This window comes from Schistocerca serialis, chromosome 1, assembly GCF_023864345.2.
Source record: "Schistocerca serialis cubense isolate TAMUIC-IGC-003099 chromosome 1, iqSchSeri2.2, whole genome shotgun sequence".
NCBI classification, from domain to species: domain Eukaryota; kingdom Metazoa; phylum Arthropoda; class Insecta; order Orthoptera; family Acrididae; genus Schistocerca; species Schistocerca serialis.
The window spans coordinates 539,319,163-539,345,837 of NC_064638.1; the positions used below are offsets into that span (position 1 = coordinate 539,319,163).

General features: G+C 40.3%; 1 protein-coding gene across 1 annotated transcript in view; it reads right to left on the reverse strand.

The window, feature by feature from the left end:
- LOC126475053 (poly(ADP-ribose) glycohydrolase-like) overlaps positions 1–26,675 on the reverse strand; it is a 134,160-nt gene that overhangs the window by 58,708 nt on the left and 48,777 nt on the right. Inside the window, exons 5-7 of the mRNA XM_050102606.1 lie at positions 25,198–25,314; positions 20,136–20,303; positions 9,438–9,691 (exon numbers count right to left, since the gene is read on the reverse strand). Coding sequence (XP_049958563.1) covers positions 9,438–9,691; positions 20,136–20,303; positions 25,198–25,314 — 539 coding nt within the window. The remainder of the gene's footprint in view (positions 1–9,437; positions 9,692–20,135; positions 20,304–25,197; positions 25,315–26,675) is intronic.

The following is a 26,675-nucleotide window of genomic DNA, read 5'->3' on the forward strand; positions in this document are numbered from 1 at the left end:
GTAAACACAAAATACTTATGTAAATATTTGCACCTGACAATGAGAAAAATTCTTGAAACGCATGGTGCTAAACATGAAAAAATACGTAATTGGTGCAGGGTTTCATTATTTAAATAATGAATGACAGCAGCAGGCTTTCCTAAAATACTGATTGTGATGGGTGAAGTTGAGTCAGACATTTCTACTTCCCACGAAGTTATAAGTTTCAGTTACATCAACAGTATTTATTAGATAATAAACAAGTCCTGACAAGTATTTCGATGCCTATAATGTACATATGTTACACATAAAGTGAAAAAATGCAAAGGGGTATCCTATATGTAACTTTTACAGATCAAGTAACTTACAGCTCAAAATGTTATTTCCCACATTTTACACCATTTTTTGAAGCCCTTTGAAAAGCGTAAAAGCGGGGTTTCACTGTATATCTTAACATTAAAATTTAAAAGTATGTACCTTGTAAAATAAAATAAAAAAGTGTCAAGCAATTTGTAGGCTCGACATTCATCAAACTTTAAAAATAATAAAACAAAAAAAAACTAGCAATAAATCGTTTCTGGATGCCCGCATAAATAAGCTACCAAAACAGCACTCAAGGGTAGGTTTCAGACTTGTGAGTGGTAAATTCAGTCACTATGCTGTGCTAAAATTTGCTGATTCCATACAGCATTAAATTACTATGCTTAAAAGTGTGATTGGATTATATGTATCACACAGAGTCACTGATACCAGAAATACACCACCCAGGTGAAAATTGCTTCTTTAAGAATACCTGTGATCAAAGTGTACTTTACACAAACCCATGAGGTATACAATATAATTATGATTGCTGAACTGTGGATGATCACCAACTTAGATAATCTCAGTATGATGAAAAGTCTTCCATGTGCTGCTTCAAGAGTCTGTAAATGTCATGGCACAAAACAAAAGAGGGTCTGAATGTGTACCTGGGAACTTTGTCTCCTTGTATGAGGTCTATCCACAAAGCAATAGAAGTTTTGGTGTACTGCAGTGCTGAACAGGGCTACAGAAGCCATCTGGTACCATAATGTTCCTACACTCAGTACGCATCCAGCGATGGTAATACGTGATTTGTATCTCTGCTATTTTGCTTCCTGTGACATGTTAAATGTATGCAGCAATAGAAAATCCCACCACTTGTGAGGTGCGTTCTATGATAACGTTTTCATTTGGGGGGGGGATTGTAAACCAACTGAAATTTATCATGACCTTTGTAATGCGCATGTAAAAGGAATAATGACTGAAAGCCGAGTGAGCAATGGTGAGCCGTAACAATATTCACAATGAGGACTGCTGTGGTAGGCCTAGCCTTGTGACTGACAAACTGCTCACGAAAAACAATGACAAAATTCGTGAAAATCATCTTTTCATGATTACAGAACTTTCAGAATATTTTTCCCATATTTCTCTGAGTTTGATGCCTGAAATTTTGGTGGAGAAGCTTGGTTACCACAAATTTTGTGGTAGGTGGGTTTCCAAAATCCTAATAGAACACCACGGAAAACAGAGACCAGCTGCAGCACTGACCTTTCTCAAAGATTATGAGAAAAGTGGTAAAAAAGTTAGCAGTCATTGTCACTGGTAATGAAGGATGTCAATTGTGAAACAAAAAGACAGTCAATGGAGTGCGGGCATACAACTTCTCGCAAGACACCAAGGAAGTGTTTGCAAACACTGTCAGCAAGACAGAGCAGGGCTACTGTGTTTTGAGACTCTACAGTAGTGATTCTCTTTGATATCCACAAACATTGCACAACAATTAACTCAGAGAAGTATTTTCAGACACTGACAAAGTTAATGCGGGGAATACAAAAGAAGCATTGGGGTTGGGGGGGGGGGGGGGGGCAGCGGCTTAGCGCAACAGTTTTGTTTTTCTGCGAAAGTGCCCGTCCATACACGACCAATGATACCTAAGAGCTCCAACAGCGTTTTGGATGAGAGGTGTTACATCATTCACCAGACAACCTGGATTTGGCACCAAGCGACTACCATCACTCGCAATGCTTTGATACTGACGCTGAATTGTGTTCTGGTTTAAACCAGTGACTGCAACTGAATCTGGCAAATTTTCAAAAAGACTGTATTGAAAAACTTGTGCCACATTGTGATAAGTACCTCGATTCAGCTGGCAATTAAGTAGAAAAATAACTTAAGGGTGCATCTTTCAAATATATATATAACAAAATTTGGTTTCTCCATATTGTTATTTTTTTATTTCAGAATGTGTGTTACTTTATGGATAGCCCTCACAGTTTGAATGAGAGTCTGAAAATCATAAACAATGGACAGCAGGGGACTATAATAAACAAGATGCTGATGAATTAGTAGAAAATACTTTACTGGCCTATCCCAAAAGTTATGACATGCCTATTGCCTGTTATGGTACCATAAGTCAGGTGATGACTATGAACTTTGTTTGTTTGTAATTAGAGGCAGAAGCTATCCAGAATATCAACAATATAAGTCAAAGGATAGATTGCAACTCACCATAAAGATGATGTGTAGAGTTGCAGGCAGGCACAACAAAAGACTATTACGATTTGGCTTTCGGCCAAAGCCTTCTTCAGAAAAGAAAACACAAGATACAAACAAGCACATCTCGTGCACACATGACCACCATCTCCAGCAACTCTGATACGAATAGCAGACACACAAACAACAGGTTGAGAGAGATGCACATGTTCTAAGATGAGGGCATAGGAAAGTGAAGATAATAATGATAATGATGATGATGATGATAACGATTATGAAGAAGAAGAAGAAGAAGATGATGAAGAGAGTGAAATAATATGCTGGTATACATTTTGCCAGTGTTAGTTCAGACTTGGTGGCAGAGTTAAAAGTGAAGATGGAGCAAGAAACAAAAAGTGGAATGAAAAATGGCAATGAAGAAATTGGAACGGGCGATGAAAAATAGGATGTCGGGAGGAGAGACGAAATTAAAAATTAATGAGTAACTGAGTATACAATGAAAATCTGTCATTGGGAAAAGAAGACGGGGGATGTTGTTAATAGCTGAGAAAGGTTAGGTCCAGGTGAGCAGCAGAAAACAAAAGGTATCCGGCAGAGGAAGTTCCCATCTCTGGATGGGAGGATCAAAATGGCCAATGAGCTATAGCAGGTATTCAGGTCTCTTGGGTCATGCTGTAGAGTGTGCTCAGCAACTGAGTACGGGGTGTCCCCAATGTGGACAGTTCTTTGTACATCTGTGCATTCAACAAGTTTAGTGGTGGAGGGTCAGAGGAGGAGGCTGCCTGTGAGAATTGTTTATGGACAAGACCTGTTGAGTAGCTGCATGAGAGATAAATTAGGGAAAAAATTTCTGGTATAGTTGTTTAGGGATTCAGTATTGGATTAAATGTTCTCCATGGATGTATAGGAACATTTCATGTGAAAGAGGTGGCAACTGTCGTGTTGATATTGTTACTTGTTGGCTGTTTTTCATATGGACTGAAGTTTGAATGTGAGCCTCAATGTGATGATGATGATTGGTTTGTGGGACACTCAACTGCATGGTCATCAGTGCCCATACAAAGTCCCAATTTCTTACACAGCCCAATTTTTACACAGGCCAATCTATCCATTGTCACAAATGATGATGATGATGATGATGAACACCCAGTCCCTGGGCAGAGAAAATCCCCAACCCAGCCAGGAATCGAATCAAGGCCCCCTTGATCCAGAGGCAGCAACACTAGCCACTAGACAACAATCTGCGGACGGCCTCAGTGTGATGGAGGTCAACACCAAATAGGGTAATTTTGCATCTGGAGAAGAACTATGGGAATTTTAGCTGGGAAAAGGAATTATGCTTTTGCTGTAAGTGGAGTTTTCTTCACCATGAATCCAAATCACAAAGATATCACCAATCAAACTATATCAAGCCTAGGGATGTAGATCTTGTTGGGAATAATGTCTCTTCCATGCAGTCCACTGAAATGTTGACAAAGAAGAGGGGCACCTTGCATCTCATAGCCACCTCTCTGACTCATTAATAGGTCTGGCACCTGACGGCGATATACCAGGTGGTTATAATTAAACTTTCCCTATTTAACATGTTATAACATGGAAATTAATTACCATACAAGTACCAGACTTCGTAGCATTAACGTCAAGGACATGGGGAAGAGCAATAATACGGAATCAGTTTAACTGAAACACTTTTAATGTGCTGCTTCAGTACATCATACTGTTACATACCAGTACCATTACTGCTACAAAAAGGGCTCAATATGGTGCCCATTATTGACCAGAAGAGTCTGAAAGAGCAGGATTGCATTCTGCACAGCAGAACAAAGTATGTCTATGGGTACACTGGCTACCTCTCGATATGCTCTGCTTCAGATTATCACATGCATTAATGTTCCCCTGGTAAATCCTGTCCTTCAGGCAGCCTCACAAACAGGACTCACAGGGAGTGAGATAAGGTGATCACACCGACCAAGCAACCGGAAACAATCAGCTGATAATTTGATCATTTCCAAATTTGTTTCAGAGAAGCAGGTAAACTTCATGGGCAATGTGCAGTGGGCTCCCACCTTGCATAAAAACTGTTGAGTTCAATGCACCTCTCTCCTGTAGGGCAAGTATGACATACAGGTGAAGCATACTGCATTAATGCTGGCCAGGCCCACTGCACGTCTTTGGTCCTTGAGCGCCAACCTGTTCAAAAAAGAATGGGCCAATGATGAATATAGCCTTGAAACCACACCATACAGTGACATGTTCACCATACAGAGGAGTTTCATGCACAGTGACTGGAAGTGAAGATCCTCACACTTGGCAATTATGTGTGTTCACCTCACCCATCACAGACAAATGAGCTTCGTCTGTCCATAGGATGGTCCATGGACAGCCCTCGTCAACTTCAACCCTTGTGAAAATGTGGAGAGCAGAGTCAACACGTCGTTGTACATCCTGTGGAGCAGGCTGCCGTATGATATGGATCTTGTACAGATACCACTTGAGAACGGTTCAAAGCACATTCCGTACAGTGGAGCACGGGATGTTCAATTGTCTTGACACAGCATGCACACAGCCTGATGATCGATAATTGCATGCAGAGTTGTCTGCCATAGTAACAGTGATTTCTTCAACCACCTGTGGTGCAACTGATCAGCAGCCTCTTCCCAGAGCGATACCCACTTCTCCAGTTGACTCGAGCTTCATCATGCTCTGCACAGCAGGTGAATAAAGAGGACATTTCCATAATCCTTACAGGTGGCGGTATTCTCAAAGTGCAGCTGCAGCATTACTGTTGTTCTGATAATAGAATTCCACCAGTGATGCCCTGCTCCTTTTGTCCAAGCTCTTGTTGACATACCAACAAGTCACTGCGACTGGTCAGGTGTGTGAGAGCATGAATCACGATGACTGATCACGGCACCTGGTGGCCTTAGTTGGAACCGGAGCTAGTGCTGTGATGCATGGAAATCATGCATCCCATACTCTGCACACTAATGCTACCAAGTTTGGTACTCATAAGGTAATTAGTTTCCATGTTATAGCATTTTAAATAGGGAAAGTTTAATTATAACCACTCAGTAGTTATGAATAAGGGTTGTTGGTTAGTGGGACAATAAATTATGTTTTTTCCCATCTTAAAGATTCTTACATTACACGTAAAAGTATTTTTAATTTTCTAAAATGAACTGTATGTTTATGTAGTGAGATAATTGATGTATAATTACCAGTAGAAACGTAGTTGTTGTGCAGAATCAACTGGTACCTCTTAAACTTTCTGCAATGATATAGATCTTTGAAAATTGAGAGAACATTGTGTACAAAGATAATGCAGTACAGGAAGGACAGTTGAAGAAAGAGGAAAGAGCACTCATGTTACATCTGATGAGCATTCAAGCAATTCAGCAGTTGCACAGCATAACATGGGCCATTGGTGTGAAAGGAAATGATACAAGCTGACCAGAATTTTGGAGCTCATGTTAATATTTAGCTAAAAATTAGATCTAATTGACAAACTGAACAACAAGTGAATGAACATCATATGAAACAATGATGCCTGCTGAGAATCAAATATGTCTACAGAGTCCCACATGAACCGGCCACCACACAATCTGATATGAAGTCCAGTGGTTACAGAATGGGATCAAAGAGATGCTAAATTGTGTATTCTCATAAAAAAAGGATATATACCTTACAGACTGCAAGTGCTAAACACTTGTTTACAATGGTGATAAGGAGAACATAATAAGTTCAAGAAGCTGAAGCAATGAGTTCATGGATGAAGATTAACAACATTCTGCTTGGCAACCTAGAGGTAAATCAACTACATTTCTTAATGACTTATGGTTCTAATCTGCCATTTAAGTACTGAGAAGTTACAACCCTTGCTTAGAAGTAAAATATATTTAATATTCTCCCTATGTTGGTAATGATGCCTCCATCAGTTTACTTTTTTTTCCATCAGGATTTTTAATTGCATGAAAATGTACATGTGCTTTTATCACTATATTATACTGTATAACTCTCAAATAACCTATTTGTGTTACTCACAGAAGTTCACATAGCATTAGGAATATGTATGAAGAGTTCCATGTGAGCTTATGAGTTAATATAGACAGTAACAATGCCACAAAGCTATCTATAACTGCAATTTCATGGTTATGTAATACACTGAATATTACTGATGACAACATGGCAACTACTCCGTTAGGCATATGGGTGCCAATAAATTACAAACATTTCAAAACTAAGAATTTAAAAATGTTTCAGAGCTCAATATTCTTTGCCTGCCTGTCAAAATGAAACCAAAGTGAGCAGGAGTAAATATTATAATTCAGAAACATATAATTTTCACTGCAGCTTTTAAGGATTATAGTAGCGAAAAATGTCCCACCTGAGATAGTGTGCACCAAAACACAGCAGGGTCTACTACAAGATTATGTGAAAAAACTGCTTATACTTTACTTAATTTTCATAACACAAGTAAACATACCAGTCCATTGTTAATTTCCACTATTACATCATCTACTACATCAATGCAAGATATAAAGATCTTATAAAATTCAATAAGGGACTGATGGGCTAACCAGTACTACAAATGAAAAAGGAAAAAAATCATAACAGTACTGAAAATTGATTAAATGGCTTTGCTTACTGATACAACTGTGTGGCAGCAAATAATATTAAAATTCTGACAGACATACAATGTTTTTGAATTCAGTTTTCAACGACAGGAAACAAATAGGCATTTGAAAAAAGAAGAAAAGTGGGCTATTGGAGAAAATCAGTAACTGAAAGGATTAGCTCCATGTAATTTCAGATAACTGGAGGTGAGCAAAGTATAACACATCACAACGGAAGCTTAACATACTGTTTTCGATCATTTAACATCTACCACACATACAGTAAAACTTACTCAAAACAGAATCGCCTAGAACTAAAATAATTTTCCAAATTGGACAAGTTCCCAGATTACACACAATTCAGAGGGCTACGTAGAATTTGTAAGGTATCATGCACAGAAGTACAGTAAAAATTTTTAATTGTGCATATACTGTATTTACATACCAGTAGATGTTCATTTACTGTATATTGGACAATAGAACACTGGACTATTATACTAACTGATAAATGACACGGCATTTCTATATTTTTATTCGAATTTTAAATTCATTTATTACTGTGTGTACATACATATTATTCCCACGTTTATTTGCTTTACATTTCACTTTTTTGCCGCTTATCATGGGGGGAAAACTTGTTTTAATTTTCTGCTCAAAATAGTTCCAACAAGTTGGGAGAATCTGTGTGTGCTGTAAATTGCATAACATCGTTTATGCATGTAATGGCTTCTTCACACGTATTAATTTTTCTAGGTACATCATTTTGCTCCTCTTCTTCTTCCTTTGTTTCTCCATCATCATCCTCTGCATTGTGGATTCCTATTAAATCTGATGCTGAAGTGAAAGTGGAGTGAGTTGACAAAGTCATCACTTCGAATGTAATCATCTGCACTACAGGAAATGTTCGCATTTTCATTAATTCAACAATTGCTGCTGCATTTTCTTGAACTTCGATGGCCACAGAAGCGTCTTGTTCTTGACCCCCAAACCCCACTTTGTTGAAGTACTTGGTGACAGTTTCCGGCTTCATTTCCTTTACTGCCAAGCCAATCCAATTTACTGCATATAGGACAGAAACTGACTGTGTAAGAGCAAATGCACTTTCGGCTTCTTCAACACTAAGAATAAGAGATTATATCAATAATCGCTTAAAATGACACTTGAATGTGTAAATAACCCCTCCTGGTCCAGGGGTTGTGTGAGGCTGGTTGAAACTGGAGGGAACCAAGTCAATTTTACATTTGATAACGTTATTTTTGGGTGGCAGGTTGCTTTGTCTAGGAAAAGGAGAACTTGGCGATTTCCTTTTTTCATTTTGGTATTTAAAGAGCCCAGCCATTCTTCCATAAGACCACTCACCATCCACGCCTTTTTATTGCTTCGGCTTGTGACTGGAAGCTTACTGACATCTATGTTTTCGAAACAATGGGGTTTTGCCACCTTTCTGATCACCAATGGCTTCTCCATTTCACCTAACATGTTTCCACGCAGCAGTGCAGCGAGTCTTTCCTTGGACATTTTTCACCGGTCCGCTTTCCACCTTGAATTGCTAGCAGGTTTGAAGGCAGCGCACAATAAAGCTGTCCCGTTTCATTGGCAGTGAACAAGTCTTTTGGGTCATAATTCACAATTAAGTTGAACAGTATTGTCTTCCATTCTGTTGCTACACTTTCCTGCACATCCTTAACTTCCCTACACACTTCATTCCACACAATGTTGTGCCTAGCTTTGAAACTGTCCAGCTAGCCTGTGGATGCCTTAAACTCTGTAATTCCAAGCCTTTTTGTGACTTTCTGAGGCTCACTCTGCAACATGGGTCCAGATAAAGGTAAGTTTTTTTCCCACGCACTTACGAACCATTCCCACATTATTTCGCTAATTTCTTCATTTCCGGTCTTCTTCGCCTTTTTTTCCTCAGTTTTGCACCGCTTAATTGAAGTGTTAAAAGTAACATCTTTGTAGAGTCATGAATAAGTAATGAAGTGTAATACATTAATATTCTATAGGCTCTTTTCCGCATTATACAACAAATCATTAAGCATGTTCTAAGTTTTGCTTTCCATTTTCACATCAGGCACATTCCGCTTTATACAAAAAATCAGCATATAAAAGTGCACTGACTGTGTCGGGACTGAAATACTTGTACAGTTTGGGCAGATTTCCAAATTATACATGTACCAATTTGAGCAAGTTTTACTGTATTAAGGTTTTATTTATGGCATGGCCTTCTGTCCTCAGAACAGGATGATATCTTGTTAAGCTTCTTCAGGTTTCTGCCTGAAGATTATTATTGTAAGCAAAGCCATTTTACCAATCTTTAAGGAAAGTTACCTGTTAAAGTTAATATCTGGAAATGTAGCATATTCTGAATTACGCTGTAGCATATTTCGTCTTGGAAATGTACAGAAGAAAGCATTACTTAAAAGACTTGCAATCTGGAGCTGACTCAGACTAACAGAGCTGTTCCTGAACTGCTTCAACAAGGGAACTGGACTTCTGATTAGAGAAGGTAGCTGCAAAGCTAGCTGAACCATGTTAGGCAACAGCTGAGAGAAGAAACAGTCCACTTCTGTCTCATCTAGTACCTAAAAAAAGGACAATAAAACAACATTAACAAAATTGGATGTCTGAGGTAAAATACATAACTGTGCTACATGGGTGAACTGTCTATACTCGTACACACCAAAACATTAGAAAAACTGTGATATAATTAAAAGCAATAACAGCTCAATCGCACTGAACCTTCAACTTTTCAGGTGTATGAGACTCCCCTAAGTGTTTTCTTTCAGATGTTACTGTTAGTGAAACTGTATTCCTCCACGCTGCAGTATATATGGTCATACTGTCACTAGGAATTAAAAAGAATAAAATAATTAGTCCTATTGTTACACATTGTTTCATCACATTCTTATTTATTTCCTACATTATAACATAAAATATATTACTTACAGTCCATAAAGAATCATGAGTATCATGGTAGTCGACTAACTTAACCATATTAAAAGTGAGCTTCACAATAGTGAACTATTTTATCTGTATTAAAAATATCTGTACCAGTATCATAAAGCCTAAAGCAACACAGTCAGATACAAACTAACATGCAACACAACAAATATTCCTTTCAACTGGTCTGTCTGAGTAATGTTTCCAATTCAGTCTGAAAACATATTAAATGAAGCAAAATAGTTTAGTTATAGAGGGTGTATCATAATTAATGGCGTAAATGCATACAGTTGAAAGTACACAATACTAAAAGCAAAAAAGTCTCAGTAAACAAGGGCAAAAATGCATACCTTACGAGCTACGAGAAATTTTTTTTCTTCAATACTGTGAAGCAAATCTCTTCTACTGAAAGCTCTTTGCTTTCCATATTTTGGGAAATGGTAATGCGGAGCAAAACAAGCAAAAAAGTCCAGTAAACACATGCTCTCAAATGCATACCTTAAGAGCTTTGAGTACATGCTCATCTTTGGTACTTGGAAACACAACTCTTCTAGAGAACATTTGCTCATAACTTTTAAGGTATGCATTTCAGAACAAATGTTTACAGGACATTTTTTCGTGTTTTGGTCCATACCACTACTTCCCAAAATGTGGAAAGCAAAGAGCTAGCAGTAGAAGGGATTTGCTTCACAGTATCGAAGATGAAAAACTGCTCATAGCTCTTAAGGTATGCATTTTCGACCCTATGTTTACTGAGACTTTTTTGCTTCTAGTATCATGTACTTTCAACTGTATGCATCTACGCTATTAATTATGATACACCCTGTATATTTGACACCGACTGCTGGGTAAAGCCTTTCTCTACACTTTTCCATGCATAATCATTTTCAGTTGTGCTGCTCCTGTCTGTTTCCTTATGTCATCCACTCATCTTCTTTTAGACTGATCTTGGGAATTCTCAACATGCACTCTCAACTCGACATTGAGTGATTCTCAGTTTTTTTTTAACAAAGAGAAGAATCAATTACTGATAATATAATGTAAATGGATTGACAAAAAAAAAAAAAAATCTACTCAGCAAGCAGCAGCAGGGAAACACATACAGAAATGATTTAACTTATGCAAGCTTTCAGAGCCACTGGCTCCTTCTTCTGGCATCTAGGACAACTATACTTCATCTAGGGGAGCTGAGAACAGTTTTACTGATATGAAATCTCCTTGTCTCTCTTATCTTTCAGTTCTGACTTAATGATTATCTTGAAAAAGCATAATGGAAGCACAGCAGTCATATGGGTGACTTTCCTGAAATCTACCCCTTTTCCAGACCTCTCTAGTCCTTTTCCTTCACCCTTCTTCCTTCCCCTTCAACCCTTCTACCTGAAGGAGGAGACCTGGCTCCGAAAGCTTGCAAATTACAACAGTCTTTTTTGTGTGTGTTCTGCTGCCGCTTGGTGAGTAGAATTTTTATCTATCCAATTAAATTATATATAATCTTGAGTATGTTGTGATACATTGAAACAATAACTAGTTGCTAAAGTCACGTCAGTACAGATCTCATTGAAATCAAGTCAAAAGCTTTAAAAAAATCTGTAACTCCCTGACAAAAAGGTAAATATATTTTGTGATATTGGAAATTCCAGAAAAAAAGGGGGGAGAGGGATTACTTTATAAGTTAGAAAGGACCCATAACTCACCCTAAAGCTACTGGAATTTTCTGATCTGTTATGTATGTCCACTGTCCACACATCAATTGCTGCAATGGACAATAATTTGATTGATTTGTCACTGTTTTACTGTTGTAATATTTTCTCAAACATAAGAAATGCAATAAGTTACAGGATGGTGATTTTCTGGAATGATGTATGTGGTGTTCAGACCACACAATGTTTAGGAAGAATTGCAACAGATTTACACCTACTGGATGGAACACAATCATGAAGGGCTTACATACCAACCATATTATCACAATACAACAGATTTGTAGCAAACTCCTTTTGATGACATTAGAGATTAGATACACTGTATGTTCCATAGACTCATATTGAAGAGGTCCTTGAAGACATGGAACATGTTAGAAAAACAAAAACACACAATACATATTTACAACAGAACTGATATGCTGATGTTCCTTCTGCAAATTCTAAGTGACGTAGTACTCTAGGATATGAGAAATGTCAAAACATTTTTACAATTTACTCAGAGCATAAGACAATACCCAATACTACAGTGGCCACATTTCATCATCAACAAAAATAGTTTTCAAGTCATACACACACCGATCACATAACTGCACTGAAACTGTGACAAGTTGATTTGAAAGACAGATACATTACTTATGACTAATTTCATTAAGGAATAAATATGCTGACAAGCAACAGTTAATATAGCTGGTTCTGTGAGCAGGCTTCTGAAAGACTTCCCTGAATTTACACCACAAATAATTCATGTTACACACTTTTAGTCCCACAAAACTTAAGCTTGACTTGAAGAGTTACTCAAACTTATTATACCATTTGACGTTACAGTACGAACATAAGCAAAGTATGCTAGCTTTTATTTTTTATATCACCCATATTTAATAACCTTCACACCGCAAACAAATACTTATTTACGCATTACAGTAGTTGTGTTGTATCTTCTTGCAAATTGAATTTACAACAAAGTTTTAACCCCAAGAATCTCTTCTATCTGCATGTCCTCGAATTTTATATGTTGGTTGGGTGGAGACTTCTTGCAAGTTCTGAACTGCAATTATCAAGTTTTTCAGAGTTTAATGTCAGCAAACTGGATAGAAACCATTTGTAAATGTCCATGAAAAAATCATTAGCAGCTCTTTCTAGAATGATACCCCCTTTTCCTCTATTCTCCTGACATCAACTGTCTACCAACACTACAGGATGTGTTCTATGTGGTTACGACCAGTTATTACACAAAACTTCAGCCCCCATTCCCAAAAGGTCTAAACTTGTGCTGAAACACCTGACTACTATTGGTATAATGGAAGGAAACATTCCACGTGGGAAAAATTATATATAAAAACAAAGATGAGGTGACTTACCGAACAAAAGCGCTGGCAGGTCGATAGACACACAAACAAACACAAACATACACACAAAATTCAAGCTTTCGCAACAAACTGTTGCCTCATCAGGAAAGAGGGAAGGAGAGGGGAAGACGAAAGGAAGTGGGTTTTAAGGGAGAGGGTAAGGAGTCATTCCAATCCCGGGAGCGGAAAGACTTACCTTAGGGGGAAAAAAGGACAGGTATACACTCGTACACACGCACATATCCATCCACACATACAGACACAAGCAGACATATTTAAAGACAAAGAGTTTGGGCAGAGATGTCAGTCGAGGCAGAAGTGTAGAGGCAAAGAAGTTGTTGAAAGACAGGTGAGGTATGAGTGGCGGCAACTTGAAATTAGCGGAGATTGAGGCCTGGCGGATGACGAGAAGAGAGGATATACTGAAGGGCAAGTTCCCATCTCCGGAGTTCGGATAGGTTGGTGTTGGTGGGAAGTATCCAGATAACCCGGACGGTGTAACACTGTGCCAAGATGTGCTGGCTGTGCACCAAGGCATGTTTAGCCACAGGGTGATCCTCATTACCAACAAACACTGTCTGCCTGTGTCCATTCATGCGAATGGACAGTTTGTTGCTGGTCATTCCCACATAGAATGCATCACAGTGTAGGCAGGTCAGTTGGTAAATCACGTGGGTGCTTTCACACGTGGCTCTGCCTCTGATCGTGTACACCTTCCGGGTTACAGGACTGGAGTAGGTGGTGGTGGGAGGGTGCATGGGACAGGTTTTGCATCGGGGGCGGTTACAAGGATAGGAGCCAGAGGGTAGGGAAGGTGGTTTGGGGATTTCATAGGGATGAACTAACAGGTTACGAAGGTTAGGTGGACGGCGGAAAGACACTCTTGGCGGAGTGGGGAGGATTTCATGAAGGATGGATCTCATTTCAGGGCAGGATTTGAGGAAGTCGTATCCCTGCTGGAGAGCCACATTCAGAGTCTGGTCCAGTCCCGGAAAGTATCCTGTCACAAGTGGGGCACTTTTGTGGTTCTTCTGTGGGGGATTCTGGGTTTGAGGGGACGAGGAAGTGGCTCTGGTTATTTGCTTCTGTACCAGGTCGGGAGGGTAGTTGCGGGATGCGAAAGCTGTTTTCAGGTTGTTGGTGTAATGATTCAGGGATTCCGCACTGGAGCAGATTCGTTTGCCACGAAGACCTAGGCTGTAGGGAAGGGACCGTTTGATGTGGAATGGGTGGCAGCTGTCATAATGGAGGTACTGTTGCTTGTTGGTGGGTTTGATGTGGACGGACGTGTGAAGTTCGCCATTGGACAGGTGGAGGTCAACGTCAAGGAAAGTGGCATGGGATTTGGAGTAGGACCAGGTGAAACTGATGGAACCAAAGGAGTTGAGGTTGGAGAGGAAATTCAAGAGTTCTTCTTCACTGTGAGTCCAGATCATGAAGATGTCATCAATAAATCTGTACCAAACTTTGGGTTGGCAGACTTGGGTAACCAAGAAGGCTTCCTCTAAGCGACCCATGAATAGGTTGGCGTACGAGGGGGCCATCCTGGTGCCCATGGCTGTTCCCTTTAATTGTTGGTATGTCTGGCCCTCAAAAGTGAAGAAGTTGTGGGTCAGGATGAAGCTGGCTAAGGTGATGAGGAAAGAGGTTTTAGGTAGGGTGGCAGGTGATCGGCGTGAAAGGAAATGCTCCATCGCAGCGAGGCCCTGGACGTGCGGAAACATGCCTTGGTGCACAGCCAGCACATCTTGGCACAGTGTTACACCGTCCGGGTTATCTGGATACTTCCCACCAACACCAACCTATCCGAACTCTGGAGATGGGAACTTGCCCTTCAGTATATCCTCTCTTCTCGTCATCCGCCAGGCCTCAATCTCCGCTAATTTCAAGTTGCCGCCACTCATACCTCACCTGTCTTTCAACAACTTCTTTGCCTCTACACTTCTGCCTCGACTGACATCTCTGCCCAAACTCTTTGTCTTTAAATATGTCTGCTTGTGTCTGTATGTGTGGATGGATATGTGCGTGTGTACGAGTGTATACCTGTCCTTTTTTCCCCCTAAGGTAAGTCTTTCCGCTCCCGGGATTGGAATGACTCCTTACCCTCTCCCTTAAAACCCACTTCCTTTCGTCTTACCCTCTCCTTCCCTCTTTCCTGATGAGGCAACAGTTTGTTGCGAAAGCTTGAATTTTGTGTGTATGTTTGTGTTTGTTTGTGTGTCTATCGACCTGCCAGCGCTTTTGTTCGGTAAGTCACCTCATCTTTGTTTTTATATATAATTTTTCACACGTGGAATGTTTCCTTCCATTATATTGATATCATTAATTTGAATCCAACAATTACGTTTGTTATTGTCACTGTTACATTTCGAAATCTTTTCTGTCGTCTTATTTTCCTCCTTCTGTTTTTGCCAGTAGTTTCACTTTGTATTCACCTTCTCCTTTTTACCGTAATCTGCTATACTATTTTATCCCGCCTATATATATACTCAATAATACGTAACCCACTTCCAAACCATAACCAAAAAAATATTTTTTTTGACGCTTTCAGCACTACCGCCGCTATAATATCCACCGTTTCTAGTTCACAAACAGCTCCTTTCACCTTTTAAACAACCATTTTGGCCAGTTCTAACAACTTTCGCTTTATTTCCATTTCCGTTTTTCCCACATCACTGATCATTTTTAGCCGCTTCCCACAGGTTTTAACGCCATTATTTCTTCGTCAGACAATTGTTAGCCTCATTTTCATAATCTGCCACCACAATACCACTCCTTTTAATATACTACACGCAGTTTTTTCGAAATTTTCCCGAATTTCTCCATCCTTTAACGTGTTTTGGCGGCAACACAACCACCTAACCTTTATGCACATCGTTGTCTACCAACCCAAGTCCTACATAGCCCAGCTGTAACCAACACCTTTTCGCCTTTTTTCATTCCAGATCTCCAGTTTCTTTCCAGTTCACCTTTATCTCTCCCCATATATTTTTATTTTCATTTTCATTTCACCTCATGTTACTTTCCACCTTCTAATACCATGTCACCCTCACAACACCCCCACAATGACCCCATTAAGTTTTATTTACATTCCCTCCGCAAACATGCCTTCGCCCTAGCCAGATTACGCTCGCATATTTTATTTTCTCAGGCTTGTCTGACATTTGGCATTACCCCCAAAGGCCTCACACTCAAAGTTCCCATCTCTGGCTGCAACCCTTCCTTCCATCAGTCCCTATACCAGTTCCAAACTGAACAATCCATTGCCCTCACCCACCTAATCCTTCACCTACACATCAACTCAGCCAATGAACACACCCGTCAACTCCTATCCTTAATAAAAGTCCTTAATCTTTCCTCTCCCACATCCACACCGGCTGTTCAGAGCATCCTCCTACAGGCCAACCGTAAATTAGAACAGCATGCCACCCTCCACCTCAAAAAACTATCCAATCTCCTGGTTTCCCACCTCCGCAAAGGCAACTCACTCACCCTTCACAACCTTTCCAGCAAACCTCAACCTCCTCTCATTGCACACAAACCCAGTCTCTCCCATCTACTCAATCTCCCACTTCCAGCTCCACTCCCTCCAAAACCTCAAAATTCCGATCAACACAATCTGGAACCACAACACCCTAATTCAGTAGTTAACCTTTCCTCCAAACCTCTCTCCCAATCCGAAACCTCTGCCCTATCCAAAGGCCTCACCTTCAGCCCCACTCCCAGATTCAACCAAACAGCCCTCGTCAAAGATTTACTGTCCTACACTCGTACTCTCTGCTGGAAGTATCACTTTGCCACGAAGAAAAATGATCCTAATCCTACTCCTAATGATCCGACTCCTCAAGACACCATCCAAATTGAACCCTGCCTGGAACATTTCCGACCTCCGTCACAGCGGGACCCACCTCCTCTTCCTCAAAATCACCCTCTCCAAACCTTCCAGGAATTTCTGACTTCCAGCCTTGCATCTCAATCCTTCTTAAAAAACCTTAATCCTACACCCAACATCACCACTGCTGAAGCCCAGGCTATCCGTGATCTGAAGGCTGACCGATCCATCGTCATTCTTCCGGCGGACAAGGGTTCCACGACCGTGGTACTTGATCGTCGGGAGTATGTGGCTGAGGGACTGCGTCAGCTTTCAGACAACACCACATACGAAGTTTGCCAAGGTAACCCCATTCCCGATGTCCAGGCGGAGCTTCAAGGAATCCTCAGAACCTTAGGCCCCCTGCAAAACCTTTCACCTGACTCCATCAACCTCCTGACCCCACCGACACCCCGCACCCCTACCTTCTACCTTCTTCCTAAAATCCACAAACCCAATCATCCCGGCCGCCCCATTGTAGCTGGTTACCAAGCCCCCACAGAACGTATCTCTGCCTACGTAGATCAACACCTTCAACCCATTACATGCAGTCTCCCATCCTTCATCAAGGACACCAACCACTTCCTTGAACGCCTGGAATCCTTACCCAATCTGTTACCCCCGGAAACCATCCTTGTAACCATTGATGCCACGTCCTTATACACAAATATTCCGCACGTCCAGGGCCTCGCTGCGATGGAGCATTTCCTTTCACGCCGATCACCTGCCACCCTACCTAAAACCTCTTTCCTCATCACCTTAGCCAGCTTCATCCTGACCCACAACTTCTTCACTTTTGAGGGCCAGACATACCAACAATTAAAGGGAACAGCCATGGGCACCAGGATGGCCCCCTCGTACGCCAACCTATTCATGGGTCGCTTAGAGGAAGCCTTCTTGGTTACCCAAGTCTGCCAACCCAAAGTTTGGTACAGATTTATTGATGACATCTTCATGATCTGGACTCACAGTGAAGAAGAACTCTTGAATTTCCTCTCCAACCTCAACTCCTTTGGTTCCATCAGTTTCACCTGGTCCTACTCCAAATCCCATGCCACTTTCCTTGACGTTGACCTCCACCTGTCCAATGGCCAACTTCACACGTCCGTCCACATCAAACCCACCAACAAGCAACAGTACCTCCATTATGACAGCTGCCACCCATTCCACATCAAACGGTCCCTTCCCTACAGCCTAGGTCTTCGTGGCAAACGAATCTGCTCCAGTGCGGAATCCCTGAATCATTACACCAACAACCTGAAAACAGCTTTCGCATCCCGCAACTACCCTCCCGACCTGGTACAGAAGCAAATAACCAGAGCCACTTCCTCGTCCCCTCAAACCCAGAATCCCCCACAGAAGAACCACAAAAGTGCCCCACTTGTGACAGGATACTTTCCGGGACTGGACCAGACTCTGAATGTGGCTCTCCAGCAGGGATACGACTTCCTCAAATCCTGCCCTGAAATGAGATCCATCCTTCATGAAATCCTCCCCACTCCGCCAAGAGTGTCTTTCCGCCGTCCACCTAACCTTCGTAACCTGTTAGTTCATCCCTATGAAATCCCCAAACCACCTTCCCTACCCTCTGGCTCCTATCCTTGTAACCGCCCCCGATGCAAAACCTGTCCCATGCACCCTCCCACCACCACCTACTCCAGTCCTGTAACCCGGAAGGTGTACACGATCAGAGGCAGAGCCACGTGTGAAAGCACCCACGTGATTTACCAACTGACCTGCCTACACTGTGATGCATTCTATGTGGGAATGACCAGCAACAAACTGTCCATTCGCATGAATGGACACAGGCAGACAGTGTTTGTTGGTAATGAGGATCACCCTGTGGCTAAACATGCCTTGGTGCACAGCCAGCACATCTTGGCACAGTGTTACACCGTCCGGGTTATCTGGATACTTCCCACCAACACCAACCTATCCGAACTCCGGAGATGGGAACTTGCCCTTCAGTATATCCTCTCTTCTCGTCATCCGCCAGGCCTCAATCTCCGCTAATTTCAAGTTGCCGCCACTCATACCTCACCTGTCTTTCAACAACTTCTTTGCCTCTACACTTCTGCCTCGACTGACATCTCTGCCCAAACTCTTTGTCTTTAAATATGTCTGCTTGTGTCTGTATGTGTGGATGGATATGTGCGTGTGTACGAGTGTATACCTGTCCTTTTTTCCTCCTAAGGTAAGTCTTTCCGCTCCCGGGATTGGAATGACTCCTTACCCTCTCCCTTAAAACCCACTTCCTTTCGTCTTACCCTCTCCTTCCCTCTTTCCTGATGAGGCAACAGTTTGTTGCGAAAGCTTGAATTTTGTGTGTATGTTTGTGTTTGTTTGTGTGTCTATCGACCTGCCAGCGCTTTTGTTCGGTAAGTCACCTCATCTTTGTTTTTATATATAATGACTACTATTGGTGACACACGTGGGATACAAACTTGCAGTTTTTGGGATGGCTGCTTTGAAAAGAGCTTGACTGTGTTCCTTCCCTGTCCTTTTCTACTCTACGTGTTTGCTCCTTCTCTGATGACCTCATCACCAATTGCACATTAAACTTTAATCTTCATCTCTTCTTGTATTCTATTACGAGTTTCAATTTCATCCATTAACATCTACGTAAGCGATTGTAGGACAAAAATATGATATTTGTACTTCAATTCTGGGCAATCATAACATCACTGTTATCAAAGTTGCTTAACTTGGCAGATTTCCCCATGATGACATCACTATATTTCTTTTTTTAGAACTTTCATACTTTCATACTGCATCACTTGCCCTCTATATCAACAAGGCCTTCTCAGTGCTTCAACAGAGCAGTGCTGTACCCACCGAATACTCACTCCCTCTGCAAACCATGTGCTGTTGCCAAAACCACAACAAATCATTGTTGCACTTTTAATTCTCGAGTAGTGTGTTGTACCAGCATAAACCGTTATCGGGGCTGCCCAGTAGCCCAATTTAACGGTCTCTGGAGCTCGTTGGCAGCCTCCTACCTGTTGTGCAAGTCTAAACTGACGCATAACTGGCAACCAATGTGATAACATTAAAGCACCAGGTGACAAGTGTCAAAAGCAAGAAGTTTTAATCGAGAGTGTAAAGCACGTTACAAACATTAATGTATCATGCAACTGCAATAGATAATAGTGAAAGATAACATTATTACATCAGACAGAAAATAGTGCAGAGTCGTAAAGTCCCAGATTCGACCATATCCACTACAATATGACAGTATGGCTGCTTCCAGCTGTTGGGAAGATACTATATTCCTAAGCAAAGATTCTTCTACAAGCTCCCAGACAGGGCGTGGTGAATTTTTTGAACTTCCATCATTCTGAAAAACAAACAAAAGCACTGTGTATAAGACAAAATATTGCAATAAAATACATAATTAATTCATAAAATAAGTTCTGGGTGTGAATCATGTCCAAAACCAAGATTAAACTACCATTCCATATTTTCCTGTGAAGGTGACTGTGTTGACATGGATTATGAATAATTTGAAGTGTCATTTTACAAGTGATGACAGGCATTTGTGAAGATGAACTGAATACAAACAGTCAGTGCATTTGAGATTTAGGCAGCAATTCATTCAGGATATGAGAATAGCCATGTTAAAAGTTACAAACAGTTTCATTTTAAAGGAGAAGTACAAAAGGCTGTACCAGTACTGCTTTGAGATTGACAGTAGGCTGATGTCAAGCTATATGCACATAGTAATCACCCACAAATTTGAATTTTACAGAGTCTACAAGTGTCAATAAATAGGATCGTATTTCAGGAACTAATTATGCAATATCAGTGAATCAAGCATCGTTTTGAAGAGGATTGTGTGTAGTACAATTTATTCTGAGTTCCAAGTGTGTATCTGGAATAGAGAGATCACAAAGCTGTGAAATTTTAAAAAGCTGGAAAATATTCTGGTTTTCTTAAGACATCATAAAGCGTGAAGACAAAGAATGGACATAATTACAAAAGTTGGGCACAAATGCAGAGCTTAACATTCCAAAGAAAATGACAATCAAAAATACTAGGTCCATGCCCAAATTCTACAAGTAATACTGTGGCAAACTTAAGCAACATAAGTGCCCATGCACAACACAATCAATCCTGGGCCACGTAAGTGGATTTCATTCCCGATATAAAGAAAATTGCAATGAAGGTGAACATAGAACCACTGGATCCACTTGGGATTTCACATATTGCAGTGGGATATGGAACTGCTTTAATTACACAAAATTTACAATTTCACAAAATAACTTCAGCACTGTCAAATACCGCCTACACTTTTTGGTTTACATTATCCTTTATGCAGTAGGTTACAAGATTAACTTAATTCATAAAAATGTAAACGAGAAATCAATTTTGTGTAATGGTATCCACTACACTTTCTATCAGGCAACTGATCAGTTACACTGGTAAAAAATGAATTCTTATACAGTAATTAATCTACTCGATAAAAGAATTTATACACAATCTTTTCCTCCAGACTTCATGATTTATTAGGCTGTCAAGGAAATCGCATATTACGTAATTCAATGTTTCGGTTAGTGAATAAGAGACATTCACCTGTTTGTAAACTTCTCTGGAATAAAGGATTTGACAGAACTTAACATCTGGTGAAAATATTTAGAGAAAAAGCACAATGTCAGTTGCAGTAAGGTGAAGAGGAAGAACCAACTGTCGATCATTAAGAACTGTCCAGGCTTTATTACCTAAATTCACTTTGGGGAAATTATAGAGGACTAAAATGAGTATGATAAGGTATAGATTTTAACTCAACTCCTTCAGATTTAACCACTGTGTTACTTTGCTCAAAGAGTCCTTTGGGAAAATGTTATTATCTTTAACCGTTGGGTAAAGGAAGTCAAATTCTATGAAAAATACATGGTGATTCAAAAAGAAAGAACAATTTTCAAATGTTTATTATAGACAAACCATGAAAGATAGACACAAATTGTATATCACCAGAGAGATGAAGATTTAAAAGTTTTTTGTTCGTACAGACACTACACCATATACTCAACATGAGCAGCATGTGTTGCTCGAGAAACATCTAAATGGTAGTTAATTTCATTCCACACACAAATCAATAGGCCCCTCTTTCTTGAATCAACAGGTTCACCAATTCGATTTCTCAGCTGTCAAAGAGCAGTTGCCATATGTGGCACAAGACTGTCTTTCAAGTACCCTACACAGAAAAAAATCACAAGGTGTGAGGTTTGGTGCCGCAGGAGGCCAAACACAATGAACAAGATACTGTGGTCCATCTCTTAAAATCCAATGGTGTAGGATTGTGCTGTACAGACAATGCCACATCTCAAAGTGAAAGTGAAGCGAGGTGCAGTTATGCGTAGCAATGAAATCACTGGAATCTTAGTGAAGTTGAGGAAACAACCAATTTTTCAGAGTGTCCAGGTGTAACATTCCTGTCATAGTTTCCTCCACAAAAAAGAATGGTCCATCAACTTTGTGAACAGAAACGGCACAGAACACATTCAGTTTCAGTGATTCTCTTTCATGTTTGATGATGACACCAGGATTTTGTGAACCCCAAATTCTTACGTCATGGCAGTGTCATTTTATCGAGAGATGAAATGTCAGTTTGACTTTGTCCTGGAGAATATAAATGCAAAACCTCTGGTTAAGACCACCGGGATGTAATTGCTGCATTAACTTCAACTTGTAAGGCTTCATATGCAGGCATCTTTTTAGAACAAGCCATATTGTTGTTTGTGGAAGAGAAAGTTGAAGTTTCTGGCCTGCCAGTTTTGTGGACTTCAGAGGGCTCCATGTGATCCTATCTCAGATAAACTTCACATTTTCATCATCAGAAATGCATGGCCGACAACTGCTCTTGCCATTGCATTTGCAACCAACTTCCAAGAAGTTTGTATGCCATTCATAAATCTGCTTATGCAGGGGTGGATTTTTGCTGAATCGATAGTGGAATGCACACTGCACTTCAACAATGAGTTGACTTCGCACAAATTCCAATGCACAAAATGATTTCTCTTGTGATACAGTTGCATGTTGCTACAAATAAACAACAATGCAGCTCTGTCAGAACTCTGAACCTTCCTCTAGCCACTGACATGCACAATGTGTTTCCATCTTTTATAGTTTGTCTGCAATAAACAACTGAAATCTGTTCTTTCTTTTTGAAGCACCTAGTCTATAGATGCACAAACTGATAAATCAATAAATTAGTGATAAGAAATAGTGGGAGAATCACATCAAAATCCAAGATACGTGATAGATGAAAGAGGGCAGAGAAAATGTCTGGGGCAACACAGAAGTAAAACCAGACAGCAAAAGCCTATTTAAATAACAATGGCATAGATTTAACTGTTGTGAGTGTTGGACTTCACCATGAATCATAAATTAAGATACCATAAGACATTAAGAAGATGGTACTGTTCATGACATCACTCATGAGATAGCATTAAGGTCATTCACAGAAAATAAGATACATAATGTGCATTTTCAACTTCTTGTGGCGTAATGAACAGTCCATCAAATTTCAGGCATGCAGCCGTGCAAATAAAATTTCCTCCACTGATATTTCGGCCACGTATCTTCCAGCAATCCTCAGAGTGAGTCACAAGACTGACGACAAGATGCCAAGTGCGGCCTTATATGCTCCACCATGGCGGTACAGTGCATGCAGGTCACAGATGCTGATCGGCAGCAAAGAAATACGCTTACACATGTGCCACCTGTGACGGAAGTGAACAGACATTCGATTCGCTTATTGATGTATGATTGGTGGCGGTGACACCATGATGACTTCTCTGCAGTTTAATTATCCCAAGAGCCGGATTCCATGTTTTGTCCAAATTAAAACCATTATCTCTATTTCTTAAATTATTAGCTAATCTAATCTCTATAGTTCCCTTGAAGACAGAGTCCCAAAAGGAAGAGGTAGATGTTAAAATTTTCACATCACTGTAATTCATGGAATGCCCTGTATAAATACAATGCTCAGCCACAGCTGACTTGTCTGGCTGTAATAAGCATGTGTATCTTCGATGCTCCACACAGCTCTCATGAACGGTGCGTGTTGTTTGACCTATGTACAACTTCTTACAATTTCCGCAAGGAATCTGATACACACCCGCTTTACTAAGCTGTAAATCGTCCTTCACACAGCCGAGTAAAGCTGCAATCTCCATGGGGGGGCCAGAAGATCACCTTAACACAGTGTTTCTCAAGAATACAGCCTATCCTCAAGGAAAGAGCACCCACATAGGGCAAAAACACACTAGATCTGAAGGAATTACTATCTTCTTCCCCATCACATACCTGCATTCTAAGTTTTTCGTTGAATGCTCTTCGAATCTGATGTGGAGAAAATCCATTCAATTTAAAAATGCTCTTGAGATATGTGAGCTCAAGACTGCACCTGGCATCTTGTCGTCAGTCTTGTGACTCACGCTGAGGATGGCCCGACAATACACAGCCGAAATATTAGTGGAGGAAATTTTATTTCCACGGCTGCATGCCCGAAATTTAATGGACTAATAAGACACATAGCATGAAAAAACTGGACGCAATGATTCTCAAAGACATTAAATTCTAAAAAAAGCTATTACATAGATCAAGTGAAGGTAATAAAGAAGGAAACTGTGAACAGAGTGTGAGAAGATATACTGAGAGATACTAACAATTAGCAGAGAGAAAGAAGATAAATAACCAGTGAAAATGGACTACAGTGAGTGTTATCTTTCAAAACTCAGGTATATAACTAATATAGTTATCTACATACTATCACAACAGGAATGAACCTGTGGCCAATAACATGAATTGCTGCCATCCGTCAACAGAGCTCAACAGAGATACCAGGCAAATCATGGCTTGGCGATCACAAGATTGTTTCTTTGCCTCTCTATTCTTTGTAAAAGGTGTAAATACACAATTTGCTTCTGCCATACACACACTGAATGTCTAAACAGCTATAAAAGTTCTGTGATGCTGTGCTTCTCCAGTATATTATGAGTCCTCTCCCATTGTGTCACAATTCATTTGCTACACATATAAAACAAATACATTAGGTTTAACTGTTCATGAGATATTACCACTAGTCTTAGTACTGAATATTATATCACTGTTTCTAGTGCAACATAATTTCCTTACTGAAAGGAAATCTCCATTTCTTTTATTTTCTAACCAACAAAAACTATGAAATTTAAATTACATTCGCAACATCGAAAAGCACTATTACTTACCTTATTAACAGCACAAAGATTCTGTGGTGAAAAAGGCATTCTAACATATTCACTATCCCATTTATCAATGTAATGCTGCTTCAAAGGTGCTGGTTTTTCTCCTCTACCCACAGGAAGCTTTACAAAGAAGACAACACAAAATACTTAGATAGCTTTCTAATTAGATCACAGAAATTATGATTGCCAATGAAGGTTAAACATAAAAACTTCAAAACTTCATGAAAAATCTTGAAAAATGAATGGATAAATATTTTAGTCATTTATGAAAAAGTAATAGAAAAATATTAAAATCTAAAAGCAAAATTATTTTACTCTATTTTTATTCACAATTTTATTTTTTGCTCAAAAAGAAATACAACAACTATAGTTTTATAGTAATGTAATAAAAATGCATATGAAAGAATTTACTGGAATATGTGAATCTTTGTACTTAACAAATCCAAGTGAAACTAATGGCAACATCGTCAGAAGTGCCAACAGCGAACTTTATTTTTTCCAGCTTCTTCTGGTATGTCAATGAATGATAGAATATCTTACACAATCTTTTGGTTTTGAACAACACAGAAGAGTCTATGAATGATGTAAATGAATTCAAGTGTCCTCAACAGCCATGCAAAGAGTATCCAAGATGTCTGAGTCAACAATGTACTGTCCTTCCCATGAACAGCATTCACACTGGGTCATGTGATCATGTAGTGTATCATGGTAGTGCCATTCAGTACCTAATTGCAGTTGCCTTTTGGACAAATTCCACTATTTTATGAAGCCATACATCACATGCCACTCACTATGTCGAAACCAATCGAGCTACAGACTGGGTGTGTTGAGAATGTAATGCATTGCAATTTTTTATGACACAACTATATGCTGCGGAGGAGTCGGGTTGGTTGGGGAGGGTGGAAGGAAACCTCAACTTTCCATTGGTAGGTCACTCAATTGCTTCCATGCTCTTGGAGGATTAGTACAACTTCTTCTGTTAACCTCTAAGTAGTGGTTGCATCGAACTTAATGATTGAGAAACCTTTAGAGGACTGCTACGTAATAAAGTTTTGCACGAAGCTCAAGGTGCCGCTGGAACTTTTGGAATGCTAAAGGAAGCCTCTGGGGTTGATTGCCTTTCGGATCGCAGCCAAACAGATGGCACAAAATGTTTAGAGGTCAGGAGTAGGTCGCTGATGGGGCCCGCATGAACAGACGACCGTGCAACAACCGAGCGAGGTGGCGCAGTGGTTAGCTCACTGGACTCGCATTCGGGAGGACGACGGTTCAATCCCGTCTCCAGCCATCCTGATTTAGGTTTTCTGTGATTTCCCTAAATCGTTTCAGGCAAATGCCGGGATGGTTCCTTTGAAAGGGCACAGCCGATTTCCTTCCCCATCCTTCCCTAACCGGAGCTTGCGTTCCGTCTCTAATGACCTCGTTGTCGACGGGACGTTAAAACAACACTAACCTAACCTAACCCGTGCAACTCATGTGCG